General features: G+C 40.6%; 1 protein-coding gene across 1 annotated transcript in view; it reads left to right on the forward strand.

Annotated features, from left to right (window-relative positions):
• The window catches only part of SPECC1 (sperm antigen with calponin homology and coiled-coil domains 1), a 449,155-nt gene that overhangs the window by 389,758 nt on the left and 45,477 nt on the right, over positions 1 to 13,920 (forward strand). Inside the window, exon 13 of the mRNA XM_042781619.1 lies at positions 3,970 to 4,086. Coding sequence (XP_042637553.1) covers positions 3,970 to 4,086 — 117 coding nt within the window. The remainder of the gene's footprint in view (positions 1 to 3,969; positions 4,087 to 13,920) is intronic.

Consider the following 13,920-nt stretch of genomic DNA (forward strand, 5'->3'; position numbering starts at 1 on the left):
TATCTTCTGTGTCTGTGTTAATTGGTTTCCCTTTTCTTTGTTGAAGAGGGTCTGTGCAATCCTTCTGCCTAGTCCGCCATCTTGCCCCCTTCTTTGGTTTTATATTTAAGTGACTTTAATCTTGATTGTTAAGGTCCAGGGTAGTGCAAATTGCTTGCATTGGGCTGCTAACCAAAATGTTGACAGTTTGAACTGACCCATTGGTTCTGCAGAAGAAAGCCCTGTTGATCAGCTTCCATGAAGATTCCAACCAAGAAAACTACATGAAACAGTTCTATTCTCTAGCAGATAAGGTCACTGTGACTTGGAATCAACTCAACAGCAATAGTTTTTTGTTTGTTTTTTTAATCTTGATCATTGAGGATTTGACTTTCTGTTTAAAAGTGTGGCATTTTCATTGGGCATGACAGCATATACATCAGCATTGCCTATTTGAAAGAACACTTCCAAGTATGGTGCTATCCTTGCCCCACTACACAGATGTCATAGGAGTCATCATAAACAAAAGCAGTCTGTGGTCTCCAGAAATAAATTCTGGCTGATCGTCCTCCAAGTCATAGGCGTGAGTTTAGAGGTAGGACTTCAAGCTACTGCTACATGGCAAAGAATGAAAGGGAAGGAATTATATTTTTGACAGGAACTATAATGCCCAACTTTCCTGAGGTTTGCCTGGTCCTCTTATTCTTCCCTTCACGAGGTCTGATGTTTACAATCTCTGCTTTGAATACTTGAGACTATTCCTACAACCTATTCCTTTCTCTTTTTGAACATATGAACCTCTTCAGAAAATATAAAATCAAGATGTTTCTTTTCCCATCTCTAAAGCAGTATCCAGATCTCAAAGAAACATTTTGAAGCCAAAATCCAAACAATCAATTTGCCAGGGGTCCAAGTTAACTTGAAAACTGAGACAAAGGCCCTTCCAACAAGGGCTTTCTCGGGCTTTTATGTTTAACACTAATATTTAGCAAATGTAAAATTTGGCTATGCTTGAGTCATGAAAACCAGAATGAAGAAGCATTATGATGGTGCATTGGGCTCAGTCAAATATTCTTCCCTGGGTAAATGCAATTGTAAGAAGATTCCTGACACGATGTCTTTCTAAAAGTCTCTGTGTGTGTATGTATGTGTTTCAATAAATTTTTATTGTGATTTGGGTAGAAGTTTACAGAGCAAATTCATTTACCATACAGCAGTCCATAGACGTTTTGTCTCATGACGTTGACTGCAGTTTCCCACAGTGTAACAGCTCTCTTCTCACTTCCTCCCATAGCTACCTCTTCCCTGTGTCCTTCCTTCCCATGTACTGCTCCCCCCTGAGCAGTCTCCCTGTGCATACACTGCCCTTTTGTTCTCCCATGATTGATCTCTCCAAGGAGTTTATCTAATAATGTTCAGCCTATATGCCAGTCTTGTATTTGGCTGCAAACCACAGGAGTGAGAGTTCAATTCTGGACCTGAAGGGCAGCTAGGGGCGATAGTCTTAGGGGTTTCACCAGGCTCTATCAGACCAGCAAACTTGGTCTTTTTTATTTATTTTATTTATTTTTATTTTTTTAGTTAATAAATTTGAGTTTTGTTCCACATTGTTCTCCTACTCTATCCAGGATCTCCTACACAGATCCCCCTCTGAGTGGTTGACAGTGGTAGCTGGGCACCATCTAGTTCTTCTAGTCTCATGGTCATATAAAGCCTGTGTGTTTTTGTGAAGCTGTGGGGTCTACCAGTACCATCCTGGACTCTGACTAGAAGCGAGAAGAGGTTGGATAGAAAGGGCCTTGAGATGAAGACTCCAGTTCCAGGTCTGTCCTTCAGCCAGTTGTACCAACTTTGTGATGAGTGACACTATCTTCTCTGGCTTCAGTTTCTTCACTGGTAAAATATTGCATTTGCCCCATCTCCTTATTAAGGGCCAGATGTACTTGAACTAACACTAAAAAAAAATCTAAATAAAAACCTGAAATATGATCATAGCCCATTTCCTTCTAAAACTCTAAGAAAACTTCACAGGAAAATGTGTTTTATTACACATTTCCCCCTCTGCATATTCTGCAAAACTTCTCTACAAACATTTTGAGAAGGATTCCCTAAAAATTTCCTCCCTTATTATAGTTAAGTTTCATGATACTATACCTCTTCAGCTTTCTCCTTTTAAACTGCAAATTGTTTCTTGTGGAAGCAACCCTAAATAACCTTTCCAGGGCAGTCAGAGAGTTAAAGTACAGTAGCTTTGCCTATGGCTGGGACAGAGGGGAAAGGTGAACTAGTCAGCTCTCATTCTTTCAGAAGCAGCCTGATAGTTGCCACCCCTCTTCACCTCAGCTGGCCTTCCTGGCTTCCCATTTCTCAGGACAGAACATTTTGGGGAGGAGGATCTCCCTGCCTCCCTTTACCACTCAGTGGCTCTAAGAAGACTGCAGGAAGGAGTCACTACTTCCTTTTTGTTGTGGTTCTCAAGTGTAGTCAAGTCAGCTCAGACTTGACTGCTTATTATACATAAGCAAACTTATATATAATAAAAATAAAATACAAACTCACTGCTGTCGAGTCAGATCCAACTCACAGCAACCCCTTCTTGGGTTTCCGAGGCAATATCACTATGGAAGTAGATTGCCCAACCTTCCTTCTGAGGAGTGACTGGTGGATTTGAGCCACCAGCCTTCCAGTTAGCAGTCAAATGCCTTAAGCACTAGAATCTAATATTGCATGGTCCTGCACCATCTTCATGATTGTTGGTATATTTGAGTCCATTGCTGTCAATCCATCTCATTAAGGGTTTCCCTGATTTTTACTGACCCTGTACTGAACATGATGTCCTTTCCTAGCAATTGATCTTTTCTGAATGATATGTCCAAAGTAAACAAGACAAAGCATCACCATCTTCATTTCCAAAAAGCGTTTGGGTTGTATTTCTTCTGAGACTGATTTGTTCTCTTGGCAGTTCACAGTATATTCAGTATTCTTCATGAACACCATAGTTTGAACTCACAATCACCAAAATTACACAGAACTCAAACTTAAAATTGAATGAAACCTTAAATGTGTATGACTTCTATAGATCCATGCAAGGCCCCTCACCCAGGCTATTTAACAAACAATTCATTTAATCAGCTACAACATAAAACAATCTAAACAATTACTCAGTGGGCTTTGGAACCTAGCATTTCACTTAGTACAAGATATGACTCCAGAGAAGAAAGCCTGGTTAGGATAAGCACAGTCAGGGAAAAACAGGTGGGTGACAGGTCCAAAGATCGACCAGGGCTGGCCTAGGAATCTTTATAGAACATTATCTCCATGGGCTGCGATATAAAGTTGATTCTTAATTTCATTACCACTATTTACTAAGCAGCTATTGGGGTTCCCCACCTGTCGTGAAGCAGGAGCTTCTTTTCCACATGAAGCCTCACAGTCATTGGTTTTTGGTGAGCTAACAAAGAAGCTGTTGGGGGCTTGGTGGGCTTTTCTCTTCCTTCTGAGAATCTGATTCTCAAATTGTGAGAAGAGTATAGTTAGCAGGAGCAAGTGCAAGACCATCCATATAGGTCTTTAAAATCTTGTTTTATCTTGCTTTGCTTGTTAATTGGTGTTATGCATGATCGTGATGATGATTCTTCCTTGGTTAAATAAATATGTGAAATGCTGGGCTATACAAAGTGGATTCCTTTGAGAATAAGATCTCTCAGAGCTTTTAATATATTCATATGCTTAGGACTTCCCCGGAAGGAGAACAGAAATTCCCTAGTGTTTTGAGTACTAAAGCCTTTTTCCATGCATCTATGAATAGATTTGGGCACCACCAGACCATTCCTGGTACCAAAATTAAATGTACTCCCAGCAAATTCAGGTAGTGGATATTGTATCTTGCCTTACTAGAAACTCTAAGATGGATACCCATCTTAACATAATCCCATTCAAATTCTGTGACTTTGCATAATTTGGTTGTTAATGCTGCTTTTTCTCCCACAGAACATTGATATCACCAATTTCAGCAGCAGCTGGAGTGATGGTTTGGCCTTTTGTGCTCTCCTCCATACCTACCTACCTGCCCACATCCCATACCAGGAGCTGAATAGTCAGGAGAAAGTAAGTCACCTACCTGATCATATTTGATCATCCTCTAGAAAATGCAAGGAGAATTCCTAATTAAATTGATATATTCCAATGTGGGTGGATTTTATGGCTCTGAAGTAGAAATTTGAATATTGATACCAGGCACAGATAACTACTGAGTGTAAAACTTCACCTTGGGGACTGGTGGGTCATGCGATCCTCAGCCAATATGACCATGAGATCAGAAGAACTAGATGGTGCCCAGCTACCACTGTCAACCACTTGGAGGGAGATCTGTGTAGGAGAGCCTGGATAGAGTGGGAGAACAATGTGGTACAAAACTCAAAATTATTTTTTTTAAAAAAAGGGTCAGGTTTGCTGGGCTGATAGAGCCTGGTGAAACCCTGAGACTGTGGCTTCTAGCTGCCCTTCAGGTCAGGAATTGAACTCACTCCTGTGGTTTCCAGCCAAATAAAAGACCGGCATATTAACTGAACATTTATATCAGGTAGATACACTCCTTGAAGAGACCAATCATGGGAGAACAAAAGGACAGTGTATGCTCAAGGGCAGGAGTGCATGGGAGGAAAGGACCCAGGAAAGAGTTAACTATGGGGAAGAAGTGAGAAGAGAGCTGTTACATTGTGGGAAACTGCAGTCAATGTCATGAGACAAAATGTATGTGAACTGCTGCATGGAAAATGAATTTGTTCTGTAAACTTTTATCCAAATTACAATAAAAATTAAAAAAAAAAATAAAAACTTCACATTGGAATCCCATTTTCAATAAATACTTGTTAGTTTCCTTCCTCAATACGTACCCTGTCTTGGTTCTCTGATGCTACCATAACAGCAAAACCACAAGTGGATGACTTTAGTAAGTAGGAATTTATTCTTTTATAGTTTAAGAAGCTAGAAGTCCAAATTCAGAGTGCCGGCTCTAAGGCTGGGTGAAGGCCCATCAATCTTGGGCTTCAGCTCTGCATCCAGTTCCAGACCCACTAGAGCTAGAGACTTTTTCTGACTCATGCAGCTGCTGGCTGCTGAGACTAAGGAGTGCAAGATCGACAAGTAGAATGGCACAGTCCTAAGATTAATAGACAACATGGCAGGCCACTAGTTCAAGTCCAGGAACAATCCCAAGACCAGCAGACAACATGGCAGGCCATTGAGATGAAGACTCAGCCAAATGCAGGACCCAAACATGCCAAAATGCTAGAGACCTTCCTCAAAGCTTCCCCATATATACTGGAAGTGGGGCCACATCCCAAAGACAGCTACTTAGTTGCTCACAGCAGATTCTGCCATGGACTTGATCACCAGTCTCATCATGGAGAATAATTACATCCAGCTGCCCAGCCACTCAAAACCATGGCCCAGTCAAGTTGACACACAGCCTTAACTACTACATACCCCTTGTTAACTAAAGACCATTTCCTGTGGCAACAGAGAAATTCCTATCACTCATCTTCCAGAGGAGACACTGATAGAAACTCAGCTTCAAGGGGAAAAGACTTTGGTCTGCATTTTTCAAATTCTATTCCAGAGAACCATCAAGCATCACCAAAAAGAGTTCCCTGCTCAAATAAGCTGGAGAAACTGCATATTATGTCATATTTTTAGAGATTAAAAGTATATATTAGCACATTAAAGACTTTAAGAAGTTCTACATTAAAGAAACCTATGTAACTTTGTTTAACCCAACATATATTAGATCCACAGAAACTTTTTTTTTCTTTTTTAAGTATAATCACTTACAGCAAGAGTTGGCACATTTTTCATGTTAAGGGCAAAATAGTAGGCTTTGTGCATTAGTTGGTCTCTGTCTCAGCTACTCAACCCTGCCATTGTAGCACTGAAGCTGCCATAGACAATACGTAAACAAATGGACATGGCTCTGTTCCAATGCAACTTTATTTACAAAAACAGGCTGCGGGCCACATTTGGCCCACATGGCTGTACTTTGACAACCCCTGACCTAAAACATCCTACGAAATTATACTCCAGAGAGTGTACTTTGGAAAAATGCTATGCTAGGCCCTGCATTCATTCACTCACCAATTATTTCTTGCCAAGCATCTTGCAAAGTAATAAAAACAACAGTAAACAATATAGACATATTCTTTGCCCTCATGAGGTAAACAGACAATAAGTTACTTAGTAAGCATATAACAAGTAAAACTATAAATAAATAACTATAAATTGTAAATGAGCTATGAGAATAATAAAGTACTATGAGGTGAATAATGGGGAATCTAATTTAGATAATGGCACCCCCATGCACAATGAAACAAATCACTGCCCAGTCTTTAGCCATCTCCATGATCAGTTGTGGATTGGAGCTTTGTGATCCATAGGATTTTCATTGGCTGATTTTTAAAAATAGATTGTCAGGCCTTTCTTCCTAGTCTGGAAATGCCTCTGAAATCTGTTCAGCATCATAACAATATGCAAGACTCCACTGATACATGAGTGGTATCTGTGCATGAGGTCCATTGAGTGGGAATTGAAGCCAGGTTTCTCTGCTGAAGCACAGACAGGGAATGACTTGATGGCAGCTTTAGGCACTGTGCTACCATAGCTCTTAACAACACAACAATTTAGATAAGGAAGACTGAGAAAGTCTTTCTGAGGAAGTAATATTCAAGCTGCTATCTGAAGAAGAAGGAAGCTTTCCAGGAAGGTTAACTTCCTGTAAGACCTCAAATGTCATATGCTACCTGACATCTTTGACCTTCACAAGGCCCTAAAGGCCTAACTGTGAGTTCCCCTGCTGTCACTAGACTTAACCCCTGACTCAACAAGAAAGACTCCCCACCTGCTAGTTTCCCTATCAGCTGGATAAGCTGCATCCCACCCAATCCTCAACCTAACAGGTTTCACTTCCCTGCAGCCTGAAAAATTATTCAAGCAAGCCAATCACATCTTTTGCAGGAAACAGGGGCACCCCACCCTCTTGTTAACTGCAAAGCCTGCCACTCACAGCTTTTCCCAGTTCACTCTGGTCCCAAGCTCAACCCCCATGTGGCCCTTTGTGACATGTGCTGTCCTTTTTGCCCTGGGCTGTGTGTACATGTGGTTGATAAACTATTGCCAATCCCATCTGACTAGTGGCAAATGTATACTAGCCATCTTCAGAACCCTAGGGTGGGACTTCCTGCCTCACCCACAGGTGAAGAAGGGGTGAATCAAACAGTTCACTCAAGGAAGCAGTGGCTGGATTACAGTATATAGGGGTAGAGTGGCCTGTGATGATGCCAAAAGGGCAGAGGAGCCAAGTGCTTCAGGGCTTCCATGGATAGCTAGGGTAGGAAGTTGGCACTTTGCTGTCAGCACAATGGAAAGCTACTGAAGGATTCCAAACAACAGAGTGACACCTTTCACAGTTTTAAATGATCTCTCTGACTGTTGTGTCAGAAAAGGGAAAAGGGAGCAACAATGAAAGAGAAGCTACTACTCAGGAGACTATTGCAGTAGTAAATGCCAGGGCTTAAGTTTTGTTGGCTTCATTGGTTAACTGGAACTAAGGTGTTAACAATGTAGGCAGAAGGACATGGAAAGATTTGAAATATGCTTTGTAAATAGAATCAACTAGACTTTGTCACAGAGTAGTTACAGGGGAGAAGAATAAGAAGTCTAAGATGATCTCCAGGTATCTAGCTTGATAGTACCACTTTTTGAGATGGTGGTTGTTTTTAGGTGCTGTCGAGTTGGTTCCAACTCATAGCAACCCGATGCACAACAGAACAAAACACTGCCCTGTCCTACACCATCCTCACAATCCTTGCTATTCTTGAGCCCATCATTGCAGCCACTGTGTCAACCCATCTCATTGAGAATCTTCCCCTTTTTCTCATTTGACTGCTAACCAGAAGGCTGGCGGTTCAAACCACCAGCCACTCCTCGGAAGGAAGATTGGGCAATCTACTTCCGTGGTGATACCACCTCAGAAACCCAAAGAGGGGTTGCTATGAGTTGGGTTCGACTCGACGGCAGTGTGTGTTACTTTACCAAGCATGATATCCTTCTCTAGGGACTGGTCCTTTCTGATAACAAGGCCAAAGTATGAGAGATGAAGGCTGGCCATTCTCACATCTGAGGAGCATTCTGGCTGCATTTCTTCCAGGACAGATTTATTCATTCTTCTGGCAGTCCATGGTATTTTAAATATTCTTCATCACCACCACAGTTCAAAGGCATCAATTCGTCTTCCATCTTCCTTATTCATTGTCTATCTTTCATGTGCTTATGAAACCATTGAAGATACCATGGCTTGGGTCAGGCACACCTTAGTCTTCTAAGTGACATCTTTACTCTTGAGCATTTTAAAGAGGTTTTTTGGAGCACATTTGCCCAGTGCATAGTTTGATTTCTTGACTGCTGCTTCAATAGGTGTTGATTGTGGATCCAAGTAAAATGAAATCTTTAACAATTTCAATCTTTTCTCCATTTATCATGATGTTGCTTACTGGTCCAGTTGTGAGAATTTTAGTTTTATTTATGTTGAAGTGTAATCCATACTTAAGACTATAGCCTTTGATCTTCATCAGGAAGTGCTCTGAGATGAAGAAGGAATAAAAACAAAACAACCCAACTCATTACCATCAAGTCAATTCCAACTCATAGTGTCCCTGTAGCACAGAATGGAACTGCCCCATAGAGTTTCCAAAGCCCTAAATCTTTACAATAGCAGATTGACACATCTTTCTCCTGTGAAGCAGCTGGTAGGTTTGAACCACTAACCTTTTGGTTAGCAGCCAACTGCTTAACCACTGCAATACTAGAGCTTCTTGGAGAAGGAATAATTTCCATTTTAAATCATGTTAGTGTGAGATATCTGTGAAATATGCGGTAAGTTGTCAAGCAAGCAATTGTATTTCAAATCTGGAGTTATGAGGGGTGATCAGAGCTGGAAATAGAGATTTGGGAGTCATCAGTATGTAGATCAGCTTGTCTTAATAAAGCTTTCTGAGTTAATAGAAATGTTCTATTCTGTGCTGTCCAATATGATAAAAACTCACCAGATGTGGTTACTAAGCAAATGAAATGTGGCTACTATGACTAAAGAACTATATTTTTAATATTAATTTCAACTTAAGTAGCTACAGTGGCTCCTGTAATGAACAATACAGGTATAGATAATATATAAAGTCATGAGAATGGAGATCACCTTCTTGTTGTTGTTATGTGCCATCGAGTCGGACCCAACTCATAATGACCCCTCCTTGGGTTTCCAAGCCAGTATCACTACAGAAGTAGATTGCCCCATCTTCCTTCCGGGAGATCACCTAGGGCCTAAGGAAAATGTACAGATAAGAGAACCAGGGAACAAACTGTGAGAACTCCATATTTATTGTTTGGTTAGAGGACAATGCCCCAGCAAAGCTAACTAAGGGAGCAGCCCATGGGTATTAGAAAAACTGGTACAGTGCCTCTCATGGAACCTGGGGGACATGGAAGCCAGTGCAGTCAGTGGATTGTGCCCAGACATAGGCACATCTGGCACCTGTCAGTGATGTTAAGTGTCCATTCCCTCCTCCCCTCCTGATTTTTCAGTCTCTCATCCCTTTCCATGTGACATTATAAAGATAACTGAGTAAATAACTTAGTGTACAAAAACAATTCAAAATAATCAGAAGATCCTGCTAAAATTTAATAAATGTAAATTTAAGGGCTTGCATACATGCACTCGAAAACAAGTGTCTTCCTGAGAGCATGAGGTATTTATTTGTCAGCAGTCATCCAAACAGATCCAAGTGCTTTTGCCTCAAATCAATACAATCTGTTGAGTCATAATGAGCCTTTCACATGCTGAATCATGAGCATTGCTTCCTGATGACCAAAACCCTCTTTCCGTGGATCCCCAGCAAGACTCACAGATTGACTCACAGCTAGCTTCCCAGGGATCTGACTATGGCTATATTCTATAAATATGGAACTGTGTAGAAAAACAATCAGACATCACAACTTACTCATTTTCTGTTGTCCTTAAGGTCTGGGACCCATACTTTGTACGTTGTTGTTTCTAGGTGCCATCGAGTTGGTTACAACTCATAGCAATCCTGGGTACAACAAAACATTGCCCAGTCCTGCACCATTTTCATAGTCAGCACTATGTTTGAGCCCATTGCTCCAGCCACTGTATATTTTGAGTGCCTTCCAACCTGAGAGCCTCATTTTCTGGCACTATATCAGACAGTGTTTCACTGTTGTTCATAAGGTTTTCTGAGGCCAATTTTTTCAGAAGTGGATGATCCTATACTTCTTCCCAGCTTGTCTTAGTCTGGAAGCTCCACTGAAACCTGTCCACTGTTGGTGACCCTGCTGGTATGTGAAATACCGGTGGCATAGCTTCTAGAATCACAGCAACATGTAAACCACCACAGTATGACAAACTGACAGACGAGTGATGGTACTTTCTACACAGAGGGTTGAATTTCTTCCTCTAACCTATAAAACTAAGGAGCTCTGGTGGTACAGTGGTTAAGACATTTGACTGCTAACCAAAAGGTTGGCTGTCAAACCACCAGCTGCTCCCAGGAAGAAAGGTGAAGTGCTGTGCTTCCATAAAGATTTACAGCCTTGGAAACCCAATGGGGATCTCTATGAATCAGAATCAACTTGGTGGCAGTGAGTTTGGTTTTGGTTTAATCTATAAAGCTGTCATCAGGGAGCACCTGAGGCAGATCAGAAAAGACTAAAGGTCTCTGATGAGATTAGCTATCTAGAATTCATTATCTGGAATTTTTCTTTTTAATATCCATGTGACTCCACAACTTCACTGTCAACCAGATTTGTGTCCTGGAGCCTAAGATTCTGTTTTCAAGTTACCACCCACCATTCACCCCCTTAAGGAACATTTGGCTTCCTGCTTCTTAAGTGCCCATTCTGGCTGCACCCTGGGTGAAGTGACAGTGGCTGCAGCAACTTTTGGTGAATACTCGGTGTGTGAACGATGTGTCCTGAAGCATACTGACATTGTGCTTGATGAGAGAAACTCATTTCTATAGATGTTGTTGATGAAGGTTTTCAAAATCATGTGTCAGCACAGGCATATCAACATACTGTAACACTGAGCATGTGTGTGTAACTCAATGAGGAGATAATCTTACTTAGGAAAGAACAGCATAAAAGCAGGGAAGCTTTTTTCTAAAAGAAGCTTATCTATATTTGAGTTTCAAAGGGAACAAGCTAATTTGAATGAAACTTACAGCTGAGACTTCATTAGGCTAAATGAACACCAAGTGCAGCCCTAAGCCTTGAGCTTTATTCTGTTGAGCACTCAGTGATACTTTTTGGTGTATACACATACATCACAAAGGGTGCCAAGAGAGACCTGTAATGTTTGTAAAAACCTGCTAAAATCAAAATCTAAGAATTGTACAGTATAACTCTTTACAGCCCAGAGGTTCAGAAATACGAGCTACTCCTACCTACATGGAAGTAATTAAATCAAGAAAGTTCAACATCTGTATGAAACAGGGAATCTCTGATAAAACTAACAAGGACTAACATTCTCATTAGGATTCCAGGGACCTAAGAACATGATCTGTTTGCCAGGGTCGTAAGACATTAAAAAATAAGATACAATCACAGGATGTGAGTCAATGGAAGGTTTTGGTGTTTTTGCAATTATAGGATAGCATATTCATCTGTTATCCTATGAAACTCTGCCACTTTGCCTAAACAGATTCCATATTCCAATGATAGAATGCTGTATGATCATGTCAGTGACTGAATGAAATATTAATGTGAGAGGAAACTGTGACATTGCTATTTTTCCTCCCATCAGTTTCTCTGAGTAGCGTGTCACTCTCAGCAGTGCATCTCTCTGTCAGTCTCTCTCAGCAACACAGCTCTCTCTCAGCAGCACATCTCTCAGCTGGCAGTCACAGAGATTCCTTATCTGCCTCTAAGAGGGCTCGTTTTGAGCCTGGCAGAGTGGCAAAACTAACCAATCCCAACATCAGAATTCTACACATCTGAGAGAAAGTGAATTTCCAGAAGATTGCTTTGTGCTGCTTCAACAGAAATACACCAAGTGGACACCTTTAACAGTCAGCTGCTCAGTTGCTCATGGGAAAGTGGGAGTTACAAATACCATGGCTAGAAAAGTCATATCATGTAATTTACTACACTGTTCCTGGCTAATGTACCGCATATGCAGCCACCAATCTGTCAGCAGAGGCTGTGTCTAGCGCTGCTATAACAGAAATACCACAGTTAGATGGCTTTATCAAACAGAAATTTATTTTTTCATATTTTAGGCTATAAGTCTAAATTCAGGGTGCCAGCTCTAGGGGAAAGTTTTCTTTCCCTGTTAGCCTGGAGGAAGGTCCTTGTCTCTTTAGCTTCTGGTTCATCAAAGAGCTCAGTGTGTCTTGGCATTTATCTTACCTCATCGTTCATGCTAGCTTTCATTTTTTCTCTTTTATCTCAAAAGAAATTGACTCAGGACACATGATAAACAGATCCTGCCTCATTAACATAACAAAGACAGCCCATTACCAAATGGCATTATGACCCTAGGCATGAAGGTTAGGATTTACAACACATATGTTGGGGGCACATAATTCAATCCATAACTACTTGTGTGTTGCTATGATGCTTCAGTGAAGCTTCTAGACTAAGTAGTTTGGAAGAAAGATCTTCTGAACTATTTCTGAAAATCAGCCACTCAAATCCTGTGGAACAGAATGACAATGGTCTAATCCCCAATCAGTCATGGGAATGTCACAGGACTGGGCAGTGTTACCTTCTCTTATATATATGGTAGCCATGAATCAGGGTCCAGCTCCGTGGCAGCTAAAACAATACCAATAAATTTGGAATAAGAGGACTAGAAGTGTCGCAAGATCACCACAGATCCATAGACTAGAAAAAAATATGCATAGCCTTCTCTTACTGTTTTTCTCTGACCTGGTTTCTGCAGCAGAGAGTTTGCTTTAGTGTCTAAGGCACTTCAATCTTTGGGCACCAGATATGAGGATAAAGGCAAAAGGTGAAAACAATGGGGGAAATATATACATAAACAAACTATGTTTAAAACCTAAAGGTATGAAATTCTACTTAGCAATATAAAAAACTGAATATGTAGAGAAACATTTCTCTCACAATTATACCTAATTTACCAATTTAAGTGAATTTTAATATAATTCTAATGGCTTATGTTAAAATTAAATTAGCATGTCAACCACGAATGCCAAAGATGAAGAAACTGAAGATTTTTACCAACTTTTGCAGTCTGAAATTGGTCAAACATACAATCAAGTTGCATTGATAGTTACTAGTGATTGGAATGTGAAATTTGGAAACAAAGAAGAAGGATCAATAGTTGGAAAATATGGCCCTTGGTGATAGAAATGATGCTGAAATCACATGACAGAATTTTGCAAGACCAATGAACTATTCACTGGAAATAACCTTTATTTAACAGCATGAATGGCAACATGTGGATCTTGCTAGATGAAATATATAGGAATCAAATTGACTATATCTGTGGAAACAGATAATGAAGAAGCTCAATATCATCAGTCAGAACAAGGCCAGAGCCAACTGCAGAAAAGACCATCAATTGCTCCTTTGCAAGTTCAAGTTGAAGCTGAAGAAAATTAAAACAAGTCTACAAGAACCAAAATCCAACCTTGATTGTATCCCACCTGAATTTAGTGAATGTCTCTAAAATAGATTTGAAGCATTGAACACAAATGACTGAAGATCACACGAGTTGTGGATGACATCAAGGACATCATACTTGAAAAAAGCAAGAAGTCATCATTGTTGTTGTTGTTATGTGCCATCGAGTCGGCCCCGACTCATAGCGACCCCTCCTTGGGTTTCCGAGGCAGTATCACTACGGAAGTAGGA

The sequence above is a fragment of the Orycteropus afer genome, unplaced genomic scaffold (genome assembly GCF_000298275.1).
Source record: "Orycteropus afer afer isolate SDZICR_OR568_19922 unplaced genomic scaffold, OryAfe1.0 scaffold00139, whole genome shotgun sequence".
Lineage (NCBI taxonomy): Eukaryota > Metazoa > Chordata > Mammalia > Tubulidentata > Orycteropodidae > Orycteropus > Orycteropus afer.